Source organism: Siphateles boraxobius, unplaced genomic scaffold, assembly GCF_051911475.1.
Source record: "Siphateles boraxobius isolate OS27281-9 unplaced genomic scaffold, OSU_SipBor_1 130, whole genome shotgun sequence".
Lineage (NCBI taxonomy): Eukaryota > Metazoa > Chordata > Actinopteri > Cypriniformes > Leuciscidae > Siphateles > Siphateles boraxobius.
Window position 1 is genome coordinate 28,407,973 of NW_027508734.1, and position 24,152 is coordinate 28,432,124.

The 24,152-nt window shown below is 39.2% G+C and overlaps 2 protein-coding genes across 2 annotated transcripts; one reads left to right on the plus strand and one right to left on the minus strand.

The window, feature by feature from the left end:
* Positions 1 to 2,840: 2,840 nt before the first annotated feature.
* Positions 2,841 to 6,022, plus strand: ndufs3 (NADH:ubiquinone oxidoreductase core subunit S3). The gene is made up of 7 exons (XM_077229003.1): positions 2,841 to 3,163; positions 3,603 to 3,659; positions 4,002 to 4,099; positions 4,207 to 4,356; positions 4,601 to 4,726; positions 5,039 to 5,158; positions 5,782 to 6,022. Exons 1-7 carry the CDS (start codon positions 3,109 to 3,111, stop codon positions 5,941 to 5,943), a joined length of 768 nt encoding a protein of 255 aa, XP_077085118.1. The 5' UTR covers positions 2,841 to 3,108; the 3' UTR covers positions 5,944 to 6,022.
* A 3,873-nt stretch (positions 6,023 to 9,895) lies between these two features.
* On the minus strand, positions 9,896 to 17,419 carry c1qtnf4 (C1q and TNF related 4). The gene is made up of 2 exons (XM_077228999.1): positions 17,199 to 17,419; positions 9,896 to 11,777 (listed from the first exon to the last, which is right to left on the minus strand). The coding sequence occupies exon 2, from the start codon at positions 11,770 to 11,772 to the stop codon at positions 10,627 to 10,629; it is 1,146 nt and encodes a 381-aa protein (XP_077085114.1). The 5' UTR covers positions 11,773 to 11,777; positions 17,199 to 17,419; the 3' UTR covers positions 9,896 to 10,626.
* Between the last annotated feature and the right edge of the window lie 6,733 nt (positions 17,420 to 24,152).

Here is a 24,152-nt window from a genome sequence, read left to right on the forward strand (position 1 = left end):
TTCTGTACTGATTTATTTAAAACAATTTCATATACATTTTAATTAATATGATAAAATAATGGTATGGTGTGGTCTATTTAGTGAAATATGTGAACAGCGTTTGTAACCCTAGAAGGTCTACTGTATCATATTTGATACATAAGTTTCTAATGCTTCTAAACTATTCACATGATCAAAACATTGCTCAAAAACTTGTTGCACACAATCTTGGTTAGGCTAGAAAGCTTTAGTAATCCCCGTGAGGGGAAACTCTTGGAAGGCCAGTTGTTTCATGGATCCAGAATATTATGCATCCTACTGAAGTTCCCTTGGTCTTTGGAATTAAAATAGCCCCACGTCATAACAAACTCTTCACCATACCTAGAGATTGGCATGGGGTACTTGCATAAGATCATCTCTCAATGCAAATCAAACCAGCTATTAGGCTAACTGAAATAAAACCATGCCAATCTCTAGGTATGGTGAAGGGTTTGTGATGACAGTGGGGCTATTTTATTTCCAAAGGCCAATGGAACTTAAGTAGGATGCATAGTGTCCTGGATCCATGAAACAACTGGCCTTTAAAAATAAAAATCTGCCTGCCTCTATGGGAATTTAACATAGGGGTGTCCTGACTTATACACCCTGTATTTTAAGAAAGAAGGTTTTAAGATTTATTTATTTACGATACATTATGCATTCGCAAAGAAAATTGGTGTCATTAAAGGTTGGGGTTTTCCTTATTTTTTAAGTAAGGCATTAAGATCAATTGCCAAAAGATGATTTTTAATTCCTCTTTTTAGTCAACTTTAGCATGGGTGTGTTCACTTATGCTAAGCACTGTACACATCTCGACCAGTACAAACAATTACATCAAATTAAAAAAACTATGACATAATTAAAAATGCTATATTAAATACAACACAATCAATCAATACAGTAATTAAACATCTTCATTTTAAAAACCGAACTTCAGCCGTGATAAAAGACCTTTCAAATTGCTCAGTGGAACACTGAGGCATCGCTTCACTAAATTAACTTTTGCTAAAAAAAATACTATAAACTATATAGTGGATTCTTCGCGACAGAATCATTTTTAATTTTGACCTTGTTCTCTTTTCAACAGCGACCTCAAGTGATTTGAGTAAGGCCAATAAACACCTTTTTTTACTTAAGTAAAAGTACAGAAGTACTTGTTTTTAAAAGTACTTAAGAATAAAAAGTAATAAGTAAATGTCAATTCATTGTTGTATGTAATACTTACAGAACCTTATTCTGAATCTATGCCTGCCTACCTACCCTCATATCAATATCAAATTTATTTCTAGATCACAGTTCCAGTAGTGGTATTGAATGTGAGATTGAATAAGTGAACTCAATAACATCCGCAATGGTTTCGGACACCCAAATGGCTGTTCCGTCAAATAGTGCCCTATTTAAATGCTTTTGGCTTTTAGTATGAATATGTTAGCCTGTTATCTATAAGCTAGTGTGCTCCAAAACAATGACAAAATTCACATTTAGAAGACCAAGCGCTGAAAATGAAAATCAGGTTGATATCAGAATCCAACGCCAGATTGACATTAATCTCCAACGTTAGACAAACGTATTGTGGTTGAAAATGAAAATCAGGTTGACGTCAGAAACTAACATCAGTCGGGTTCTGACGTCAACCGACTTTATTTTCTAACCAAAATCCGACATTGGATGTTGACGTCAATCTGACGTCGGGTTCTGACGTTAACCCGACTTTCATTTCCAACCAAAATGCAACCCCTGCAACCAAAATCATCCCCTGACTGACATTACTACTTTCTACTCAAAGACCTTGACAGAATTGTAGTGGAGTAAAATGACCGATATTTGTCTTTCAAATGTAATGAAGTTCAAATAAAAAGTTTCCAGAAAAAATAATACTCAAGTAAAGTACAGATATTCAAAAAGATACTCAAGTAAATGTACTTCGTTACTTATACCCCCTCTGTCCACATGCTAACAGAGCATTGTGTAAAACAAAACACTGGCCAGGATCCCTGAAAAATTCTTCTTACTAATACCAAAGGATATTAACTTCCTCAAAACTAGTTTCAGTTTAATTTATTGTCCAAATGAACACCAAGATATTTATAAGACTGAACTATCTTCTGACCTTTAATGGTCACTGCTAATACAGTTTCTTTTTTTTTTTCTTCTAAAAATCAATAATCATCTCCATGGTCTTCTCCACAATTTATTCTCTTCAATTTTAAAAGTATACAGTGAGTTTAGTAATTTACCATGCCTTTTGCCCTATGATAGATTGATAGTTCATACACTTTTTTAATAAGTAAAAGGCCTTTTTGTATGAATCTATAAATGTCCACCTTCAGGTCGTGGTGCACGTGCCGTTTTGCTGTGAAATATACAATAATTTCAAGTAAACGTAAGGATAACTGTTCTATTGTTAGTATTATTTTAAGATAAGCATTCACTGGACTGAGGGAACTTAGTTTTACTTGATTATACATACATGTTTTTTGATAAATTTGATACAACTGGCTTTTGAGGAATGTTTATTGCATTGCCCCCACAATTAAATAATCAAACAGGCGCACCAAATTGCATATTTGTGTTAAGTTTTGGCCTCTGAAAAGAAGATGTTTCTCTCCTCCTTGAGTGTGAGCTTCATATTCTCACTATATAATTCTATATGTGCCATAAAAACCTGATAACCTATATTTAATATGATACAAAATATAAAACACATATACACATATTAATATTTTGTCTAAAGGTTCAATAAAATTGCTGAACACAAAACAAGATATTTAAAGAAGATAACCAGACAGTTGACTGTACCCATTGACTTCCAGGAAAAACATGAAGTCAGTGGGTGCCATCAACTGTCTGGTTAGGTTACCAACGTTCTTCAAAATATTTTCTTTTGTGTTTGACAGAAGAAAGAAACTCATACATGTTTGGAACAACTTGAGGGGCAGTAAGTAATGACACATTTTTCATTTTTTGGGTGAACTATCGCTTTAATACCTCGATTGTAGCGCCTGAAGGTGGCAGCAGCGCACTGCAGAACGCACCTGTAACTCCGGCATCAGTAAATCCCGCGAGGAAGGACGGTGAGAGGGAGTAAAGATGGCGGCCTCCTTGGTTAGATTTGTCCGCAGCGGTTTTGGAAAAAGTCTGAACGGTAAGAAATAAACAAGAACAGCACCGACGTGGTTAAGATGAATTATTTTCTCATTCAACCATTATTGTCACAGTGCAGGACTTAAAGAAGCTCACCAGTGTTTTAGGCTATTCCTCGCTGTTGACCTTTACAAACACACAGAACGCTAATGACAGTGTCGACTGATTTACAGTTATAATCTGAATTATGCCAATACAGCTTATTTTATTCTTGATATTAAGACATCACGGTTCCAGGGATATGATTTTGTTTAGTTATTTGGAAATATAAGGGATGTCTTTAATCTATGTTTTGAATTTCATCAGACACAAATTTGTACCAATGTACAATTTTCATCAGATACAAAATTACCAATTTGGTTTATTTTGATGTCTTGACCTGAACTTGCCACAATTACACTATATTGTAATGCATTGATTTCTCTCAATTTCTCTTATAGTTGCTAGACAGAGCGCTGCGATTATCCAGACAAGAACAACGACCACTGAAACCAGACGTGAGTAGATTCTTGGAAGTCAGTTGTTAACGTTGCGTCTATCTTTATAATAGGTGTCTACTTGGGTTGGGTACATGCTATGGTATTCATTTTGTATTGCAAAACACTTGAGGTGAGATATGGTTAAGGTCAGGGAAAGGTGTAAAGGAAGGGTCAACAGTGTAATTACACAGCAATTATTTTATGCTGGTACATTTTAAAATAAAAGTGTGGGAAAAAAAGAAGTATTTACACAATAAGTGTATTGTATCAAATTAATTGTTTAAATCTTAGTACATAGTAGGATAAAGACATTTATAAAGCAAGGCCAAATGTGTTTTTTTTTTGTGTTTTTTGCATTAGCTACTGTAAGGCCCAAGGATCCAGTCACCCACACTCAGCTTTCAGAGTTTGGCGAATACATTGCAGAGATTCTCCCCAAATATGTGCAACAAGTTCAGGTAAGTTATTCTCATGTATATCTTTGTCAGATGACAGATTAGTGATTAGTTGCACTCTGCAATTCCTCAAAAATGGCTCTATTTACAGCCTTTTGTTTGAATCCTAGGTGACCTGCTTTAATGAGTTGGAGGTAATGATCCATCCAGAAGGGATTATACCAGTTCTCACCTTCTTGAAAGATCACACAAACGCTCAGTTCAACAACATGACTGACCTGACAGCTGTGGATGTCCCTACAAGGCACTATCGCTTTGAGGTGAGCATGCTCAGTCTCAACTATGAAACGTCCATAAAATATTATCTTGATTTTGTGTTTTTAGCAAGTTAGATTATTTTAATAGACTTGAAATTTTCAAAATACATAATTAATGCACATAATATGCATACTTTGGTATCCTGGATGGCAAAAGTTTTTGGCATTTGAAATTCAAATCCATCAGAATAATGTTTTTCTGAAACCGTTCTGCAAATGATTGGTGATCCAATTTTTTCCTTTTCAGATTGTGTATAATCTGCTGTCCCTGCGCTATAACTCTCGAATCCGAGTGAAGACCTATACTGACGAGCTGAGTCCTCTTGACTCCTCTGTGTCTGTGCACCAGGCAGCTAACTGGTATGAGAGAGAGGTATGTGTGTCTCACTATAATCAGCTGAGGTTTCATGAACAGGTTTTGACATTTGTATATTTTACACTTCAAAATAGATGTCTGTTTTGTGTAGCATATGCTCAGACACAACATATTGCAGTGCTCATGCAGTGGAGCCCCTGAGCTGCTTCCCACATGCTGTGACACTGCAGACTCTGACTGATGGAGGGTTGTCCATTGGCTAATGGTCCATTAGATCATGTATCATAGCTGTAGTTGCATGCAAATGTTGTCTTTTTTTTTTTTTTTGAGACTGTTTGGTTTCACTCTGAAATTAATGTTTCATTACAGATTTGGGACATGTATGGAGTTTTCTTCGCAAACCATCCAGATCTGAGACGTATTTTGACAGATTATGGATTTGAAGGTCATCCATTCAGGAAAGACTTTCCTTTGTCTGGATATGTGGAGGTAAATGGACAATTCATTGATATACAACCTTTTAATAGTTTGGTGTCAGACAGTGTTTTTTTCTTTTTTCAAAGAAAATCATACTTTTATTCAGCAAGGATGCATTAAATTGATCAAAAGTGACAGTAAGAACATTTATAATAGTACAAAATATTTCCATTTCAAATAAATGCTGTTCTTTTGAACTTTCTATTCACCAAAGAATCATTTTTCACGATTTCCACAAAAATATTAAGCAGCAAAACATTGATTTTTAACAATAATAATAATAAGAAATGTTACTTGAGCAGCAAATCTGCAAATCACAACAGAATGATTTCTGAAGGATCATGTGACACTGAAGACTGGACTAATGATGCTGAAAATTCAGTTTTGCATCGCAGGAGTAAATTACATTTTAAAGTACATTAAAATAGAAAACATGTATTTTAAATCATCATATTTCACAATATTACAGTTTTTAATGTATTTCTGATCAAATTAATGCAGCCTTGGTGAGCATAAGAGACAAAAAAACTTTTAAACAGTGTACGTAGAGCAATTATGTTATTTTTAATTTATTTTAAACATTCCTGTAAAGGGGTGTGGCTTCATTTATGTTGAGTTGTTTTCTATTTTCTCAGGTGCGTTATGATGATGAGGTGAAGCGGGTTGTGGCTGAACCTGTGGAGCTCGCTCAGGAGTTCCGTAAGTTTGACTTGAACAGTCCATGGGAAGCGTTCCCAGCATACAGGGAGCCCAAAGATGCACCCAAGCTGGAGTCTGGGGACAAACCAGCAAAGTAACCCTGGAGAGCTGTAATGATCAGAACATATTTATGTAAATAAGATCCTGTGCTAAACCTAAATAAAACAATGAAATGACTCCTGTTTCTACATGTCATTTAATATTTATAAATTACTTTTTTTGTAATAACATGAGTTATTTTTTTTAAACATTTGATCGTTGAATCTGTGTACACAACAGACTTGCACACATGAAATAAGCTCTTTTCAGATCTCTGAATTATCAGGATTATGTGTTTATAATCTACAATTTTAAGAGTTTTGTTAAAAGTCATGTTACGTGATAACATTCCTTGGTTGTTAAATTTAAAAAAAGTGACAAAGATTACGCAGGGATATTTACCACTCTTATGTTTTGCTAGACATTTCTCTCATAGGTATATGTATTCTAATCAAAACTGAATTTAGTGTGTATATGAATAATGCTTAAATGCAAATTCTTAAGTTCACTGATGTCTGATAACCGTTCTCTTATTTTTATAATTCAGCAGTTAAATGTGCGTATAGCCAAATGCCTTAAAGGTTTTATATACCCCATTACCGTCCTCTACAAAACATAACAATAAGTCATACTGACATACTATACCTTTGTTATTTCCAAAAAGATTTTCATCTGCAAAATTATGAGTTTTAGCCACAAAATTGTTTAATTGCCATTCAGGAATGTCATAGAACAGTGCAAAATTATAGGTATAAAAATCTCTCCTCCATAATTAACTGTGGATTTTATTTACCAATCTCATTACAATTTGTGGCACATCGGCTACTCTGCTGTCTGCTTCTAGTGCGTTCTCTCATGAGTGGGGTTCTGCTGCTGTCGTCAGCTCTGGCATGTTTGCTTTATTGTGTCATTTATTTAATATAATTTACTTTTATAATACTATTACTGTTATGCATATACAGTGGCTTGCAAAAGTATTCAAACCCCTTAATTTTTTATTTACGTTATGTTGCTGGCTTATGTTAAACTACTTTAAAATACCAGCCGCCCCCCCCCCCCCCCCCCCAACCCCCACATTAATCTACACTCAATGCACCATAATGACAAAGCAAAAAAAACTTAAATAATTGCATAAGTATTCATACCCTTTTCTGGGACACTTGAAACTTAACCTCAGGCAAATTCCAATTTCACTTGTAGATGTTAATACACTTCGACTGGAGTTAACCTGAGGCAAATTCAATGTAATGGGTATGATCTGGAAAGACACATACCTCTCAATACAAGGCATAACAGCTGAAAATGCATATCAAAGCAAAAGGTCAAGCCATGAGGTCTGTAGAGCTTAGAGACAGGATTGTATAAAAAATTTTTTTTAAAGTTCACAGCATGTCGCCTCCATAATTTTTAATGGAAGAAGTCGGGAACAACCAGGACTCTTCCTAGAGCTGGCCTCCTGGTTAAACTGAGCAATCGATGGAGAAGGGGCTTGGTTAGAGTGGTCACTGGGAAGCTGATGATGGTCACTCTGGTTGAGCTCCATGATCATATGGGAATGGGAGAAATTTACAGAAGGACAAACATCACAGCAACACCACCAATCTGGGCTTTATGGAAAAGTGTCCAGACACAAGCCTCTCCTCGCTGAAGACACATGAAACCCCACTTGGCTGCAAAATACAGTCATAGCCTTAATAAAAAAAAACCTAGTTCAGAGCATTCAGAACCTCAGACTGGGCAGTAGATTCACCTTCCAACAGGACAATGCAAGAGTGGCTTGTGGCTAACAACTCTGTGAATGTCCTTGAGTGGCCCAGCCAAAGCCTGGGCTTGAACCCAATCGAACATCTCTGAAGAAACCTGACAATGTCTGTCAAACGATGGTCCCCATCCAACCTGACAGATCTAAGGAGAAGAATAGCAGAAAATCGCCAAATGCAGATGTGCCAAGCTTGTCACATTATACCCTTTGAGGCTTTAAGGGCTGTAAAGGTGCTTTAACTAAATACTGAGTAAAGGGTTTGAATACTTGTGCAATGTACTTGTTTTTTAAAGTTGTCATAGATCTGTTTTTTGCTTTGTCATTATGGTGTATGGAGTGTTGATTAATGTGGAAAAATGTGCAAAACGTCTTCAGAATTATAGTGCACTCAAATTTTTGCCTAAAAAAAACTTTTTCCATGTTTTTCTTTTTCCATGTTCCAAAAAGATAATTTAATGATTAAGTATTTCATTTAGGACGAAATACTTATTTCCAATTACAGCAATTGCAGTCTAGTGTTTCTTTTGGAGCATTGTACACTTAGAAAATACATTTTTGCTAATTTGGTCAAATTTGGATTGAACAATTTTTCCAAATTAGAGGGGAAAATATCAATTTTTATTCGGTCAGTGATAAGTCTGATCACTGACAGGGTCATTCTATAATACAAACCCTCTTTCCTCCCAATCCATTCCTTCATTGTTTTTGCTGTATGTTATTCCAACACCATAATGATACAAAAGGTATTATCTGGGTGTTGCTGTATATGGCTTGCACCAAACACAGCGCTTCACTTTCAGACTTTTTATCACTTTAATCAGACAAATTCATTTTTAACTTCCCCAGGCATCTCCTTGATCCTGATGACAGAAAACTAATCTGATCTGCTATTTTAGTTCTGAGACCTCACAAAGGCTGTGACATTCATGGTGAAATCAAGCTAATGTGGATCCAAAAAGAACACAAAGGTGTGCTTTGTTATTGCTAAAGATAATTAAGTATCTCAATAAATTGTTGAAATAAAATGTGTGTTTTCAGCTGGAATTTTAAAATATCTACTTGATTCAGATTTGACTAATTTTAAGGATATTTGAATATCAAACACTTTATTTCATCATCATCATCATAGAAAAATCATTGTACATAATAAGATATAATTGGTTGGAGTGACACTGTAGATGTTAAATATTTACACTACTAAAAAATGCAAGACAAAAGAGTTTACATTCAGAGTTTTTATTTGGCTTGCTTCTGCGCACTGGCTTCTTCCACAATAAGAATCCAGTGTACACTGAAACCACCGTTACGGTACTTAACAAAGTAGCTCATACTGCACAAACACTGAAAAGCTTATCCAGCATTCATTCACAGAGTTTATTTGCTGGATTAAACCCATACAGAAAAGTACATAAGACAGGGCACAGAATTAGAAATGCAAACGTTCACTTATATAGAAATGGATAAAAAACACAAAAGTATTTACATTTTGGAATTGTGCACTTCATACATATACTTTGTCACCTAAATAAATCTTTATGGCCGTATACACACAACAGAATAAACCAGAAGAATTATATAAACTGATCAATATCTTTGATAAAAAATTTCCTCCAAAATATAAACAGCAATATTTGTTTGTCCAAAATCATTAGCATCAGTTGGTGTACAGTAAATGTATTTGGCAGTGAATACAATTCTTTGTTCCTTTAGAAGCTGTGAGCCTGCATTCAGCAGTTCCTGGCTATATGTAGTGAATTTACTCAGCGATACTCAGTTTAAATGTGTAGTGAAGTGCTGTTCCAAAACCAGACTGATTATTGACTGAATATATGAATTATGATTTACTGGAAGGCAAATGTCATCATCACTGTTTGTGTGTGTCTTTTGTCTTTGTTTGTTTGTTTGTTTGTTTGTTTGTTTTTGTGTGTGTGTGTGTGTGTGTGTGTGTGTGTGTGTGTGTGTGTGTGTGTGTGTGTGTGTGTGTGTGTGTGCCATGAACACTGACTTTACACTGGAAATAATTAATGAAAAAGCAGAAGATAGAGCTCTCGTGCAAATCTTTCGTGCAAAAGCTACAAAGACAACACTATTTATTATTTGAAAAATACATGCATTTAATAATTGTTCAATTTGAGAGACTATGAAAAACAGTTTTGAGTTGGAGCCATATAATGATTTGCCTCTGCAGAAATAGGTGCTTTAGCACTAAGAATCTCAGATTGTTTTATATTTATTTTTATTCATATATATTTTTTAGTTCTTTTTGTTTTAATTTTTAATATATATTTTTTAATTTTACAAATGATTGACTTTAATTTAAAAGCGACATGTTTGATTTTTTATATCATATTGTGGAAAGAACTCTGCATTCAAGGCCTTAAAGTCACCATGAAATCAAAATTCGGCAATTCTTATTTTTTCATGGAATGTTGCAGTCTTTATTATGTGATTTATCTGTGCAAATATTTTTTTTTAAATGTATGTGTCCTCGAAATATTTCACCAAGAACATTAACGCCCCCTCCCAACTACATCTCTGATAATGTACGCTCCAGCGCTCCGGCTGGGAAATAATCCAGCAACCTGTCACTCACAAGAGATTGCTCAATTTGCAAACAACAACTATCCAACGTTCCAATCAATTCCCGATGGACAATAGAGAAGAATAGAATATCACAATTTCCGTTTCATGCCGACTTTAGGGATGCTGCTGAGTAGAGGCCTTGTTTAACCAATGTGTTATAGGTGCTGCTTGCTTGACTTAGTTACTTCTTCATAAAGTAGATAAACAGAATAAAAACAAGAGCTTGAGAGATTTTGTAATAAGGAAACTGAAGAAGCAAACCACAAGAGTGATGACATACAGTCTCTAGAGAGTAGAAGTGTGTGTGTGTGGGGAACTCACATTTTTTCCACACAAATGCTCCTCCAAAATCTTACCCGTCCTAAAGACCCACAGAAAGACTGGCTCCTTGACTGGCCTACAATGCCTTCTCCTGTTTCTGCTGTGGAGGAGAGCTTTGGTGGAGCTCAGGATACACCAGGAAGCCAGTGAAAGTGATATACTTGGCGTGATTACTGTAAGCACCAAATCCATCCCTCTGGTGGCTGTAGAGCCAGACAGTGTCTCCATCCTGCAGTGACAACATCAGACTCTGGCTCTGCAGGGCCTTCTCAGTGTCGCTGTCATCATAGATCATGGTCTGTACCTCCAAATGGTTCTTCATCAGCTTCACTGACAGGGTCTTATGGGGCAGCTTGCCAGCATTGAAGGAGAAGTAATAGGCTCCTGGTACACTGCATTTGAATATACCAGAGCTTAAGTTGAAGTCGTTGCCGATGTTGACAAACTCAGTGTCAAAGATGATGGGCTGGTGCTCAGGGTATCCTTGATCCACTCCCACAATACTCTGAGTGCGGCCCACTGAGAATGCAGACCTCTGGTCGTCGTCTTCCTCCTCTCCATTTCTCCCTTCCTCCTCTTTTATCTCTTCATCCCTTCTCTCTTCTTTCATACTCACACCAGTGTCTTTGGTAATTGTATTTTCGTGCTCAGACAGTAAGTGATCACTGATTTTTGGTGGTTGACGGTCACTGTCATGGACTTTGTGAGTGGGCTCTTGGTAGCCGTACACATCAGGGTAGATCAGGTAACCATTGAAAGTGGTGTAATGACCAGTGTTGCTGTAGATAGCGTAGCGAGGGTCTCCATGAAGACGAAGCCAGACAGTGTCTCCGAAATCAAGCTGCAGCATTGCACTCTGGCTCTGCACTTTCCGCTCTTCTCCGGCGTTCTCGTCGTACACGATCGCCTGAACCTCATTGCGGTTCTTCATCAGCATGACTGACAGGTCTCGCCGTGGGAACTTCCCCACTGTGAAAGAAAAATAGTATGCGCCCGGAATCCTGCAGCGGAACAAGCCGGCCTTTGGATCGAAATCGCCACCAATGTTGACGTACACCTTGTCAAAGGTAATAACCATCTTCGGCCCTCCCTCCATGCTGCTGGTACGTGCCACAGAGAACGCAGACCGCAGCTCCACGGCGTCAGACATGCGGGCGAATGCCCATGTGGTGGTCACATGACACAGCACACACAGCAGCAGGGGCCTGGTACCAGGCAGCATTGTAACTGCAGAGGGAGCAAAGAATAATAAAAAAGCACTGTTAATTATCATTAAACCGAAGCCGTTAACATAAACAAAAACTGTTGCCTCTTATTTAAAAGATCACATTCAGTTAAGCTTGTAAATGATAGCTGCTGCTCATTACCAACACACCAGCTCAAAAAAAGAGCAATCATTATGCATACAAGTGCCAGCGGGAGGTGGGATCAAAACAGAAGAGATCAGTGCCTTCAGTAGATACAGCAGGATGAGAGCTGTATTATCAGACCCTCTCTATTTTCCCCTGAGATAAGCAGTAATAAGACACACTGGATCAGCAGAACACTGGAGGTGACAGAACATTGTGACTGAAATTTCAGATCATTTCTGCACAGCTTTCAGGGGTCCCATCCCCAAATCCCATTGCAAATTTTCACCCCATCTTATAGTGCGTCTCATATCATGGCGAACGCTACAAGAAGACTACAAACACATGTGGGTATTAAAAAAGCATTTTTATTTAAATCAATCCCATTTATTGTGATTCATCAAATGATTCATATTAAATGCTAAGAAGGGGTGGATAGTGGTTGTTATAGATATGCACATAAACAGCAAAGCAAAAAAAAAAAGGAGTTTAGGCTGCATTAGGCACCTAATATTGTGACGCAGATACCGCCAACCCTCCACTCGCTGAATTACAGCCCATAAGAGCGTGCGCCTGAGGGGAGAGCAGTGTCTGTATATGGGACATTGCAGGACACCTGGTGACTATTGGGTCTAAACACTGCAGTTAAATAGACTTCATAACGTTTCTCCCTCTGTGAAACAAGTTCAGCAGTGTCCCAGAGATCCATTAGCAACACAGCCAGACTGCCTCTTTCCCAGTTTTACTGGAACAACCATCCCCCACAATCTCCAATGCTATATCTCCATATTTCAACCTTTTAAATAGACTTTAACAAGACACAGATTATACTGTTGGTGGTGCCTCCTGCATGAATTAAGACACGAAACCTTAAAGCAGCCGTTTCTGTTAGATTTAATGATGGATAGAGCTAATCATACCTCTGCCACATCGAAATATGAATAAAAATGCAAAGAGGTTTTTGCTCTTAATGAGATCTCCTGAGATGCCAGAGAAGTTGGACTTCTGTTTCACGGATGGAACACTGAGCAAAGCCATGATAAAAATAGAGTGGCCGCTTTCTGTTCGGCATTTGAACAGTTTAAGAATATTCAAATGAAACGCATGAGTAAATCAGCATGTGTATGTGGTTATGTTAAGATTTTCCAAAAATAGTATCGTCTTAGCAGCCCTAAAAACAATTATCTAACCCATAAGAAAGATATTTTAAGAAAACTTTGATTTTATATGATTGTGATCTGCATCCTTCATCCGTTTCAAACTAAATGGCTTAGAATCATGTAAATCATTCATGAAATATTATCGCAACATTTACTACTGATTCCATACTTGTTTAACATTTTTAATGTTAGTTACATGATATTAAATTTGACGACGGGTTAAGTAACAACAACAAAATAATGTTTTCCTCCAGTTGTTTGATGTCTATTTTTGGCTGAGTGATGCTTTCATGCCCTAACAATCTGAGCACAGGGGAGGGAGACATCAATATTTGTCAATGCCTTTCTTATGTTTTCAGCTACACCTTTTTTCTCACCGAATGCTGAACTGCAATGTCCTTTGAGAACACATGGAGTAAACCCTTCAGCTCAGTGAAGCAAAAACACAAAATGTCTATATGCAGCTTAGAACAAAAATTCCTAAAAATGCATATTATTGTATGTCAAGATTCCCCCCTATTTTAGCTTATGCACAAATATTATTTGTATGATTTTGTTTGGCTTATATGAAACATGGTCACTTCCAGGTCCAAACCCCTTTTCAGCTGGTTATGCTTTGTTAACTTGTTTAAAATGTACTTGTAAAATAACAATAATAATGTAAAACAACCTATGCAGGTCAACTACTTACAGGCTTATTAATTAACACTTGGGTCTTCTTGATAAGCAAATAATTACATCTTTAACAGTGTACTATTATGTACTAATTACTCTCTCTAAAAAGTATTGCATTACATATTACTAATTACTTTCTAAATCCCATATCAACCCCAACCAGTTAAACAATACAAGAATAGACATGAAACTGCTCTTGTAATTCTTTAAAAAAAATAGTAATATAAAATTGTATAAATTAAATTTTAAGGGAGAAGATTGCATTAAAAAACATTTTAACGTTATTAGTTGATGTTAAAAATCAGCCATTGTTTTATATAGAATTGTTCAATAATCACAGTATTTAATGCAATTACATCAGAAGTAACTGTAAATACATTACAGAAAAAATAAGAGTAATCCCTAATACTTTTTCAAGGGAAAAGTTATTAAATTAACACTGGTCTCAATGTGTCTCTAAAAAATGCCTTATTGCTGTGCTATATGGAAATATAACCCACTTCTATGATGCTAATGGCGCACAGTCTTAAATCTTCAACTCGTGTGATTAGTGTCTGAGATTGGGGGGGGGGGGGGGGGTGCACTCTGGGTTCGGGACAAATTCCAAATTCCCCTTAGACAGCACGCCAAATAAACATAAAGCTTAACTCTATATTTGTAAGAATGTACTTGTGAAAGTAATTTTGCATTTTCATTCAGACCGTCTGCAGTTTTTTCATGCATTTGTCTGAACAGACATATCGCATGGAAAAATCGAACTGACTTTATATGCCGCACATATGTGTTGGTGTGAACAGGCCTGGTCAATGCTGACGTCAATTGTACATGAGGAGTGAAATGTGTACATATGTGGCCTGAAAAACAAGATGCATTTACAGTTATATCAGTTATTACAGTATATCCTATATCCTATCCTTTCTTTCTATGGTTGGTATTTTAATGATCAGACATCTTTCTTTAGCTGTTTAGAAGTCACCATGAAATTGAAACTGACTGTTTTTACTATAAACGATTGACACATGCACATAATTTTTTTAAATGAATGTGACTTATCTTTAATCAAAAACATTAAATTCTCCCTCACAAAGACATCTCTTTTCCCTGATGACGTGGGCTGGGCACTGACGTAAAAATCCTTCCCCTCCAGCAACCCATTACACACATGATATCGCAGCAATTAGCAAATGACAATAATCCAATCAATTACTGATGGACAAAATCAATTCCTCAATTCTCATTCAAGAATCCATTTTTACAGATATAGACTATGCCACAATAGAGAAGAAAAACGAGGAAATTCTGCGGCTTAAAACACATGCAGTGGTCAAGTGTAAATACCCACCTTACATCACAGAGATTGCACTACAGCACTAATTTGTAAATATACACAGACATCAATGGATGTTTCTCTATGGACTGATACTAGGTGGCCTGTAGCATTCACATGGTTTTGCTGAGAGAGGCAATACATTATTGAAAATCCAGCCAGTGGATACAGTTGCTCTTTTCACAGGAAACACTAACATCCATAAACAGGAGCACTAAAGTGATTCAAAGCAAAATGTGATTGCAGGTAAAGAGGAGTGGACACACTTGGCCTCAGTTTGCTTGTGAAACTCCACTCAGCAAGTGAAGGGCAGTGTGTGTGACACGACTGTGGTGTTTTAATGAAGGTCTGTGGAGTATCGGCATACACTGAAGAGCACAGCATCTGTGAGCGTGTGCTCCAGGGCCCAGTTATCTCCTCTCTCTTTTTCTCTCCCTTTCCCTAACAGCCTTTGGTACCACACTCTGATACTGCCACTTCCACTGAACCATTCGCCAAAGCCGCACACACACACCCTCTATTCTGACAGCACACTCTGAATCTCAAACACACGCAGACAAAATACAGAAGTCTTTACAGGCGTGTTGGATATAGGTGCAGGAGATGAGAGGGAAAAAGTAAAGGATACGGTTTTATGAGTCAACAACAGAAGTAGAACAGGAAAGAGATAAAAGGCAAGCGAAGAACCATTTAAATATTGGGACGATGATAGTCACAACGTAATGAGGGCCTCAACCCTACAGAAACTCCCAGCGATATCAGTCATTCTCCATATTTATAGCATTCCATTAGACTAATAAGTGGTTGAAAATTAAACTACTATAAATTTGAATATTTTTCATGCTTCAGTATTTCACGGTGTAAACTACAGCAGTGAAGATGAATAAAGTTGGGTAATGGCACGGCTCCCCTGCTGCTCTATTTGTTTGTATGTAATCTGTTATCTATGACATGGGTAATGGCCCAGCATACAAACAACCTGCTGCCAAACACAACACCTCTTCTGTTAGACTAGGATGAAATACATCATGCAAAGCATATCGTTAAAAAACATATAAATAATAATACCTCTCACTAAGACTATGATCTTGTAATTCATCTCAATGCCACACGCAAAAAATAATAATAATTTGCTCACTCTCCTTAACACCACCTCAAATAAATACAGCACACTTGAACACTTGAGAAGGTTGAAAATATTTACAGTAATTTTATAGAGCTAAGTCAAGAAATTAGTCAATAAATATACATATGCTGTATCATGTATCGTTGTAAGCACAATAATGTTTACAGACTGTGTGCTTTGACTCTCCACACATACAATTAAACATGCTGTGGATATTATTTAAAGCTGATTAGTGATTTCATTTACAGTGATTCTTGCACAAAACATTATTGACTGAAGGTGTAAATACAAGCGCATGTGCTCCAGTTTGAATTCTGCCATGGAAACGTGCAATTCCCTTCCTCTATTATAACCTACGCTAAGATCTATAAATAGGTAAACCGACATTTATTGGGAAGTCAGATAATCATTTCATACAATTTTAATGAGTTTGTCGGTGTAAATATTCCCTTTGACCAGACAGCAGGCAGTTTCTGATTCAGCACACACACATATGCGCAAGCTGAATGGGTTTTTAGTGTCTTCGGGGATATCTCCCTGGCAGTGCAGATCCGTATCAGATCACTATCAGCAACAAAGAGCCTCTCTCTGTCTCTCCCTCGCTCACGCTGTCCCGAGGTGAGCTTAGAGAGCGTATGACCTGGCTTTGTTAGTAGCCTACCAACCCCACGTGTGCTGTTTTCAAAGCGTTCAGCCAAAGGTTTACCTCTGTTACGGCTCTGCTCTCTGCTATGTTCAACAATAGCAACGTCAGCATCAGGTAGAACCAGAGAGCATCATTGCAGTAAATCAATTCCCCTTCTCTCATATGCGTATAAAATGACAGGGACAAACCAGGAAAACTGCAGCACAGAGAGATCCAAGACCGATCGTATAAGTTTGCACCTCTGATTGAGGGTTTACTTTACGCCGATCAGATAAAAGACGAATACAAAACGGTGGGGTGCGATTGCCACTGCATCACAAGATAGTGACATAAAGAGAGACCACATAATCATGCTGTTGACTTACCTGTGCGCTTGGATCTGCAGGAAGCTGTCTTGAAGTTCTCTCGGAGGAATGAATGAAAGAGTGTCTCTTTCTCTCCCTTTATTCTTTTCTTCTCTCTCTTGCTTGCTCTGTGAGTCGGCTCTCAACCTGCTGCTGATGTCTGGTGCAGCACACACCCACGCATTCACATTCACACACACACACACACACACACACACACACACACACACACACACACACACACACACACACACACACACACACACACACACACACACACACACACACACACACACACACACACACACACACACACACACACACAGTCATTGGAGGATTTAAGAACAATCGGGGTGCTGCAAGCTGATTGGGGGGGCTCTGGAGCAGACGAATGAACGGCCATTCTGGAAGGACTATCAATAGGGGGACTCCAGGGGGTGTTGTCTCTGTGTACATGAGCAAACATCTGTTAAAGAGCAAGCCAAACTGGACACGATGATCTCTTAGGATCTAATTTTGTGAATATGCATGCATTTACATGCACTCACTCAATATGAAAATTAACGGATTTAATAATCCTACGTGTGCATTTTCTCACAAGACCCAAGTTCAATGGCAGACTGTACACATGGCTTTAGTTTTGACACAACAATTGAGGTAATTTCATACCTCTGCAGATAATCATAGTCATCACTCAGAGTCCCTGAGGAGAGATATTTTGCACAGAGAGACTGATTTTTTTTTAAATTATTGTTTGCAATCATATATATATATATATATATATATATATATATATATATATATATATATATATATATATATATATATATATATATATATTTGTTTTTTTAACTTCAAACCAATCTGTTTTGGTTTCTGCGTTTGTATATCTCTCTATATATATCTTGCTTCCTTTCTCTCTCTCTCCAGGCACCATATGGACTGGGTCTATGTTCCTGTTCCCAGCAGTCACTCCCCCCCCCCGTCCTGATCATTCTGGCACTGAGCGGATTAATCTGTTTCCATAACATTCATTCTGGCCCTGTCTCATTGTTTGCCATGATGAATGCTTGTATCAAATTTCTGGAAGATGAGCATTTGGGACAATAATAGCTATACTTAGTTATACAGTAAGGTCTTCTCGTGTAATTGATTTGAAGGTGTTCATTCAGATGCGAAATTGAATCGTCCCCTTGTAAAGTGCAAAAGCCGCTCAAGTCTGGAGGATTTCTATGACTTTCACATGGGTCATGTGGAGAGATGAGCTCTCTCTCTCTCTCTCTCTCTCTCTCTCTCTCTCTCTGTCTCTCTCTCTCTCTCCTCCTCCTCCTGTGACTCAGTGCTGCTTGAAATGAGCATCTGAAGAAAACAGGTTGCTCAAACCCCTCTACAAGCGGACCCATCCGTGAAGACTAAACTGAAATGCTATTATGATGAAAGACTCCTTTCTAAACTTCAGTCGCAAGCACTTTAAAGCTTCTTGGCCATCATGGCTGCCTGGTCTGAGCTCTTAATTTAACTATTTCACTGCAACAGGTGTTTATACAGCGATATCATTCTAGCTGTCAAATGCATAGTTCATTCACCCTGATCCAGTTTTATCTGGGAGTGAGCTACACTGACAATAATGCAAAACTGTCATAATGATTTGTTTTAATTAAATCAGTAAATATCTCTTGGTCAAATCCAAGCAAAGCTCTTTAATACTCAACCATACTTCTAAAGTGCCTGATGTCTTTGATTCCCTGCTTTGAGGAATGGCAGTTATTTTTAGATCAGACACTCCCTCTAAAGACAAACTCACATTTTGGAATACAGGCCTTGAAAGATTGGTAAGAGTAAACATATTCGGCTGCAAAGGAAGGGCTCAAGCAAAAGACTCAAGTTGAGCTCTAAGTTCCCCCCTGGATTACTTAAAGTTAAATCTGAAGGTGGATTTGGAAGGGTGCAGAAGATTTGTCACAGGAGGGAGGTAAACAACACAAAGCACTTCCATAATGCTTAATAGCGCTCCCATGCAGAACTGTTGCCAGTACACACAAACTGGGGGGGCCATTCATAGATCTTAAAATCTGAGAATGTTAATAACGGCTCTTTATCACAGGTCTTACAAGAATAATACATAATCTGAATAAAATAAAATACTAAATGTATTATTACTTATAATTGTCAAATAAAAAATATTATTATTATTGTACATTATTTCCTTTTTTTATTACATTGTACAACGTTGTAAGTTAAAGTTTGATATTCATATAACCATTCTAAAGCTGATAAATTACAAAAATAAATAACATGACTTCCTACTTCTCACTGGACAAAATACCTTACACAAAACAAAATGTCATGAGGAGCTATGTACCACCTTTTGGTTCACAAGGTGACTCCTAGAGCAAGTTGTAATCGGTTTAATCAAGAGGAAAACTGTTGTTTTGCTTATTAGCATAGCTAGCAGTGCTACATGAGCATGGCAGCCAGGGGAAGTTAACTGAGCAACATGAAATCAGTAAAACATCCCTTCAGTTTCATGCTCCGACCATGACAAGCTGCTCTGGAAAGAGAGGTGCCAACCCTCATGCCTCAAGGCAGCAATCCGTGACAAAAAAAAATGTGTCTGTGCATTTGTGTATCATGTAGGGACTGAGTGACAGAGAGGGAATTTTCCTTGACAGATCTCTCCAGTTACGGGGATTAGACGGAACAAATTTCCTGAGCTCCAGTTTCCCACCATCCTCTCTCTGACACCGCTCCTTTTTCTCGATCTCCTTAAAATAACACCTTTAAAGAGAGAGGGAATGACAGAGATAGCGTGCAAGAAAGAAATAGAATAAATAGATGTCCACAAGCTTAATCTACAGTCCACCAAAACACTCACCTCACCCAATCTCTATCTCTCCCCGTTTCTTTCTCACCCCATCAGTTTATCACTTTACGCAGGGTGACCTATGTGTCTTATTGAGTGTTTTATGCCCCGTCAGATGGTTTCTGTTAAGCTGTATGGAATTTTCTTTGACTGTCAGGGGGAATGTTATTTTTACGACTGATTTATTTTATTTGGTTTGGTTATTTGGTTATTTATACATCTTTACATGAAGGAATTGTGAACAAACTTTACAGGTTGCAGAATAGGAAGAGAAAAAAAAAACTTTTAGAATACTTTCAACAATACACCATTTAATAAAGCAAGGCCCCTTGGGTGTCCCTAGAACCTAGTTTTGAAAACCCCGGTTATATAGAGCACCTGAAAACGAGTTCATTTTGTGAAGACACAATCTCTAAATCCAACCACGCTTATTCATATGAAAATTCATGAAAAGACCATGATTTTAATGTAGTCTGGTACTGTTTATATTTCTAAGGTCCAGTAAATATGGATCAAAGTGTATTAGACATAAGCTTTTGTAATGTAAGATGGTTCACAGGCTCCATCTGTCTAGAAACAAATTGTCTAAAATGTATCCAGGGTCAGACTCAACAACATGCCTCAGATGTAGTCAGGAACTAGCAGACCTGAGTCACATGTTCTGGGATGCCCTAGATCAGAGGTCTTCAATCCTGCTCCTGGAGGGCCACTGTCCTGCAGAGTTTAGTTCCAACCTGCTTCATCACACCTGCCTTTGTATATTCAAGTGATCCTAATGAGCTGATTCAGGTGTGTTTGATTAGAGTTGGAACTAAAGTCTGCAGGGCAGTGGCCCCCCAGGACCAGGATTGAAGACCTCTGCCCTAGATTAACAAAATTCTGGACAGACATTTTCAGAACGTTACAATTTATATGCAACAAAGATCTTGATCCCAATCCTCTGACTTCAATCTTCGGTGTAGTGCCAGAAGAAATGCAGCTAACAACCAATCAGATAGAGCTCATAGCCTTCTCCACATTATTGGCTAGACGCCTGATTCTTCTCAGTTGGAAAAAGGCAATGCCACCATCTCACAAACACTGGGTGACAGAGGTGATGTCATACCTCAATCTTAAGTACTTTAAATATAATATCCAAGGCTCCTCTGGAAAGTTTTATGGGGTCTGGCAGCCCTTTTGATCGCCTGATTCGCTCAATGATGAGCCAGCTTCATCAAACCTGGTGACAGAGCCATCTACCGCTCTGGCAGTGATTATGTGGGTTTGGAATGATTCGTAACATTTTTATAATTGTAATGAGTAACGATGCAGCACATAAAAAATGTATCGAAGTAAAAGTATTAAACTCATCGAAAATATGTACTGAAGTAAAAGTGGAAGTAGGAGAAAAAAATAATACTCTAGTAGAGTACAGATACAGCCTTTTAGTACAGTACAGTAGTGAAGTAGCTCTACTTCGTTACTATAAATCTCTACCAGTCTCTTGCTTTGTTGAGGAGCCCACCTGGGGAGCGTGGCTGCTGATGTGCCTTCTCCCCAGCTCTGACAAAGGAGATGGTATGCTTGAAGCGATGCTGACTCTTACTGCTCTGAATCGCTGTGGTGATTGTATCTGATAGGACCTGGTCATGTCGTCAGCAATACCGCCCATCCCCCAAAGCCTTTGGACAGCAGCTGAGAATATGCTCCACTGTGCCACTCCTTTGGCACAGTTGGCATGCTGGTGAATCTACCAATCCCCAGCGATGTAGGTTGGATGGGCTGGGTAGAAGATCATACACCGAACTGATGAGGAACTTGCTGCGCAGTGGTTCAGAGCTCCACAAGTCTGCCCAGATGATCTTGCACTGCTTGGCGTTCTCTCACCTAGTCCAGGCGCCTTGCTGTTTCATACCAACCATCTTGGTCAGGCGGTTTTCCTCCACCTCTGCCCGCACCTCGTCCTGCACCAACTGGCGCTTCTCCCTCCCTCCTACTTTGCCATAGCGTGGCTTAGGAAAACTGCCCAGGCCTGCACGCCCCACTGCCACGCTGCCATGCCTCAGCCGTGCCTCCGCTCTGTCCACCGCTTCCTGAGCCTTCCACTTCCTTCCCGTCTTAAAGCAGATTCCAGCTGAGGAGACTTTGGCATCGGAGGAATCTCAGTACATCAAGACCTCCCAGGCATGTGTGACTTTGAACTCCTTGGACAAGCTGCTGATGGAAAGCTGCAGCTTGGTGGAATGGCCACGGAATGGCGATGTTACTAAGAGACCGTGGGAGCCCTAACCACCTCCTGAGAAACTGATTGATGGTTCTCTCCAGTGCTTCTACCGGTGTCATGGGTACCTCATATACGAGAAGGGGTCAAAGAAGCCTCGGCAGGATTCCGTGCTGGTACATCCAGGTTTTGTGCTTTCCTGGAAGCCCTGACTTGTCGACTGCAGTGAGCCAGTTCTTCACATTGTCTCTGGTTTGTTGGAGAGCAGTTGTGTCCTTCATGGAGCTGTCAAAGATCTTCCCCAAGCTCTTGACTGGACTTTCTGTTACTGATGGAATCTGTGACCCCTCCAAGGTAAAGCGGAACCGATCGGTCACTTTGCCCTTTTTTAGGACCAGGGGCCTGGACTTGGCTGTCTTAAAACCTATCCTTGCCCATAGGATGAGGCGTTGGAGCCCCTGAAGAAGCCATCTGCACCCCGGGACTGTAGCTGCTGTCACGAGAAGTCTCTTATGGGTGGCTGCCGAGTACCAGATCTAGACAAGGGACCTCTACATTCCACCTCTGCTGATTTGACAATCATGTTCATGGCTAGAGCGAAGAGTGGTACCGAGATTGTACAGCAGGTAATAATAACCTTCTCTAGCCTTTGCCAGGCAGATATTACCATTCCTGGTGAAACTCTCAATCTGAAACTGGTGTAGTAGTCCAGAATGAGGTTGCAGACCGTCTCTGGCACATGATGTCTTGTCAGTGCTTCTTTGACCAGCTTGTAGGGAATTGACCCATAGGCGCTGGTAAGATCCAGCCAGAGTACGGCAAGGTCTCCTCTGGTCTTCTTTGCCTCCCAGATACACTGGCTCACAACTCCTGTGTGGTATAAGCATCCGGGTACTCCTGGTACTCCCCCCTTCGGCATTGAGGTGTCTATGTACCCGTTTTTCAAGAGGAACTCAATTAGCCGTTGGGACACAATCTTGAAGAAGAATTTCCCTTCGACGCAGAGCAGCGAAATTATACGAAACTGCTCGATGGTGCTTGTGTTTTCTTCTTTGGGTATCCAGATCCCCTCAGATGATCTCCTTTGAGAAGTCACCTTCCCTCTCTGCCAAAACACCTTCAGGATTTTTCAGATTCAAACAAGTAGCCTTTGGGAACTGTTTATAGACCCTATAAGGTACTCCGCTGGGACCAGGAGCGGAATTTTGCTGCCGTTACCACATCTATCACCTCTTTCAAGGTGGGCCTGGAGATGTTGAACTGAGCCGCTGGTTCTGGAGGTTCGATGAGCTTCTCACAGGGGCTGAGGTTTTGCTCCCTTGCAGAGTCACTGAATGTGATACTGAGGTGGTGGTTCATCTCCTCCGCAGAGCACGTGAGGTTGCTGCTTTTCTTCTGCACCAGGAGCCTCTTAGTGAAGCCAAATGGGTTGAAGATAAATGCCCTACACTTACGGGCTCGGTCCTTGCCCTTTTTTCCGTGCCACTTGGCCCGCCTGAGTGTGGTGAGCCTCCTCCTTACAATCTCTCTGAGTTCTGCCAGGGAGGGTTTTCTCCTCCTCCTTCGCTGCATTGTACTTGTGATTGTAGCTCGTCTCAGCTGGCTGATCTTGGCCTCTCACCGGTTTGGTCGTAATGGAGTAGTTGTGCCACGCTTTTCTGTGACACCAAACCGCTCAGCACCTATGCCCATTGTGAGGGGGCACAGGGTATGGAGTTTCTGTTCAAAATTCCACTTGCATGTTGACTCCGGAATCAAGGTCCTCATCGAACTGCTGCCACTGGCTGGCCTCTTCACCCAGTGCCGTTCTTGCTTTTACCTTTGAGAAGAGCCTGGTGCTGCTTGTAGGTTCCAGGCACTGTGGTGTGGCTCCAGGTATGGCTCCAACTCCGTCTGACCAGATTCTGCAACC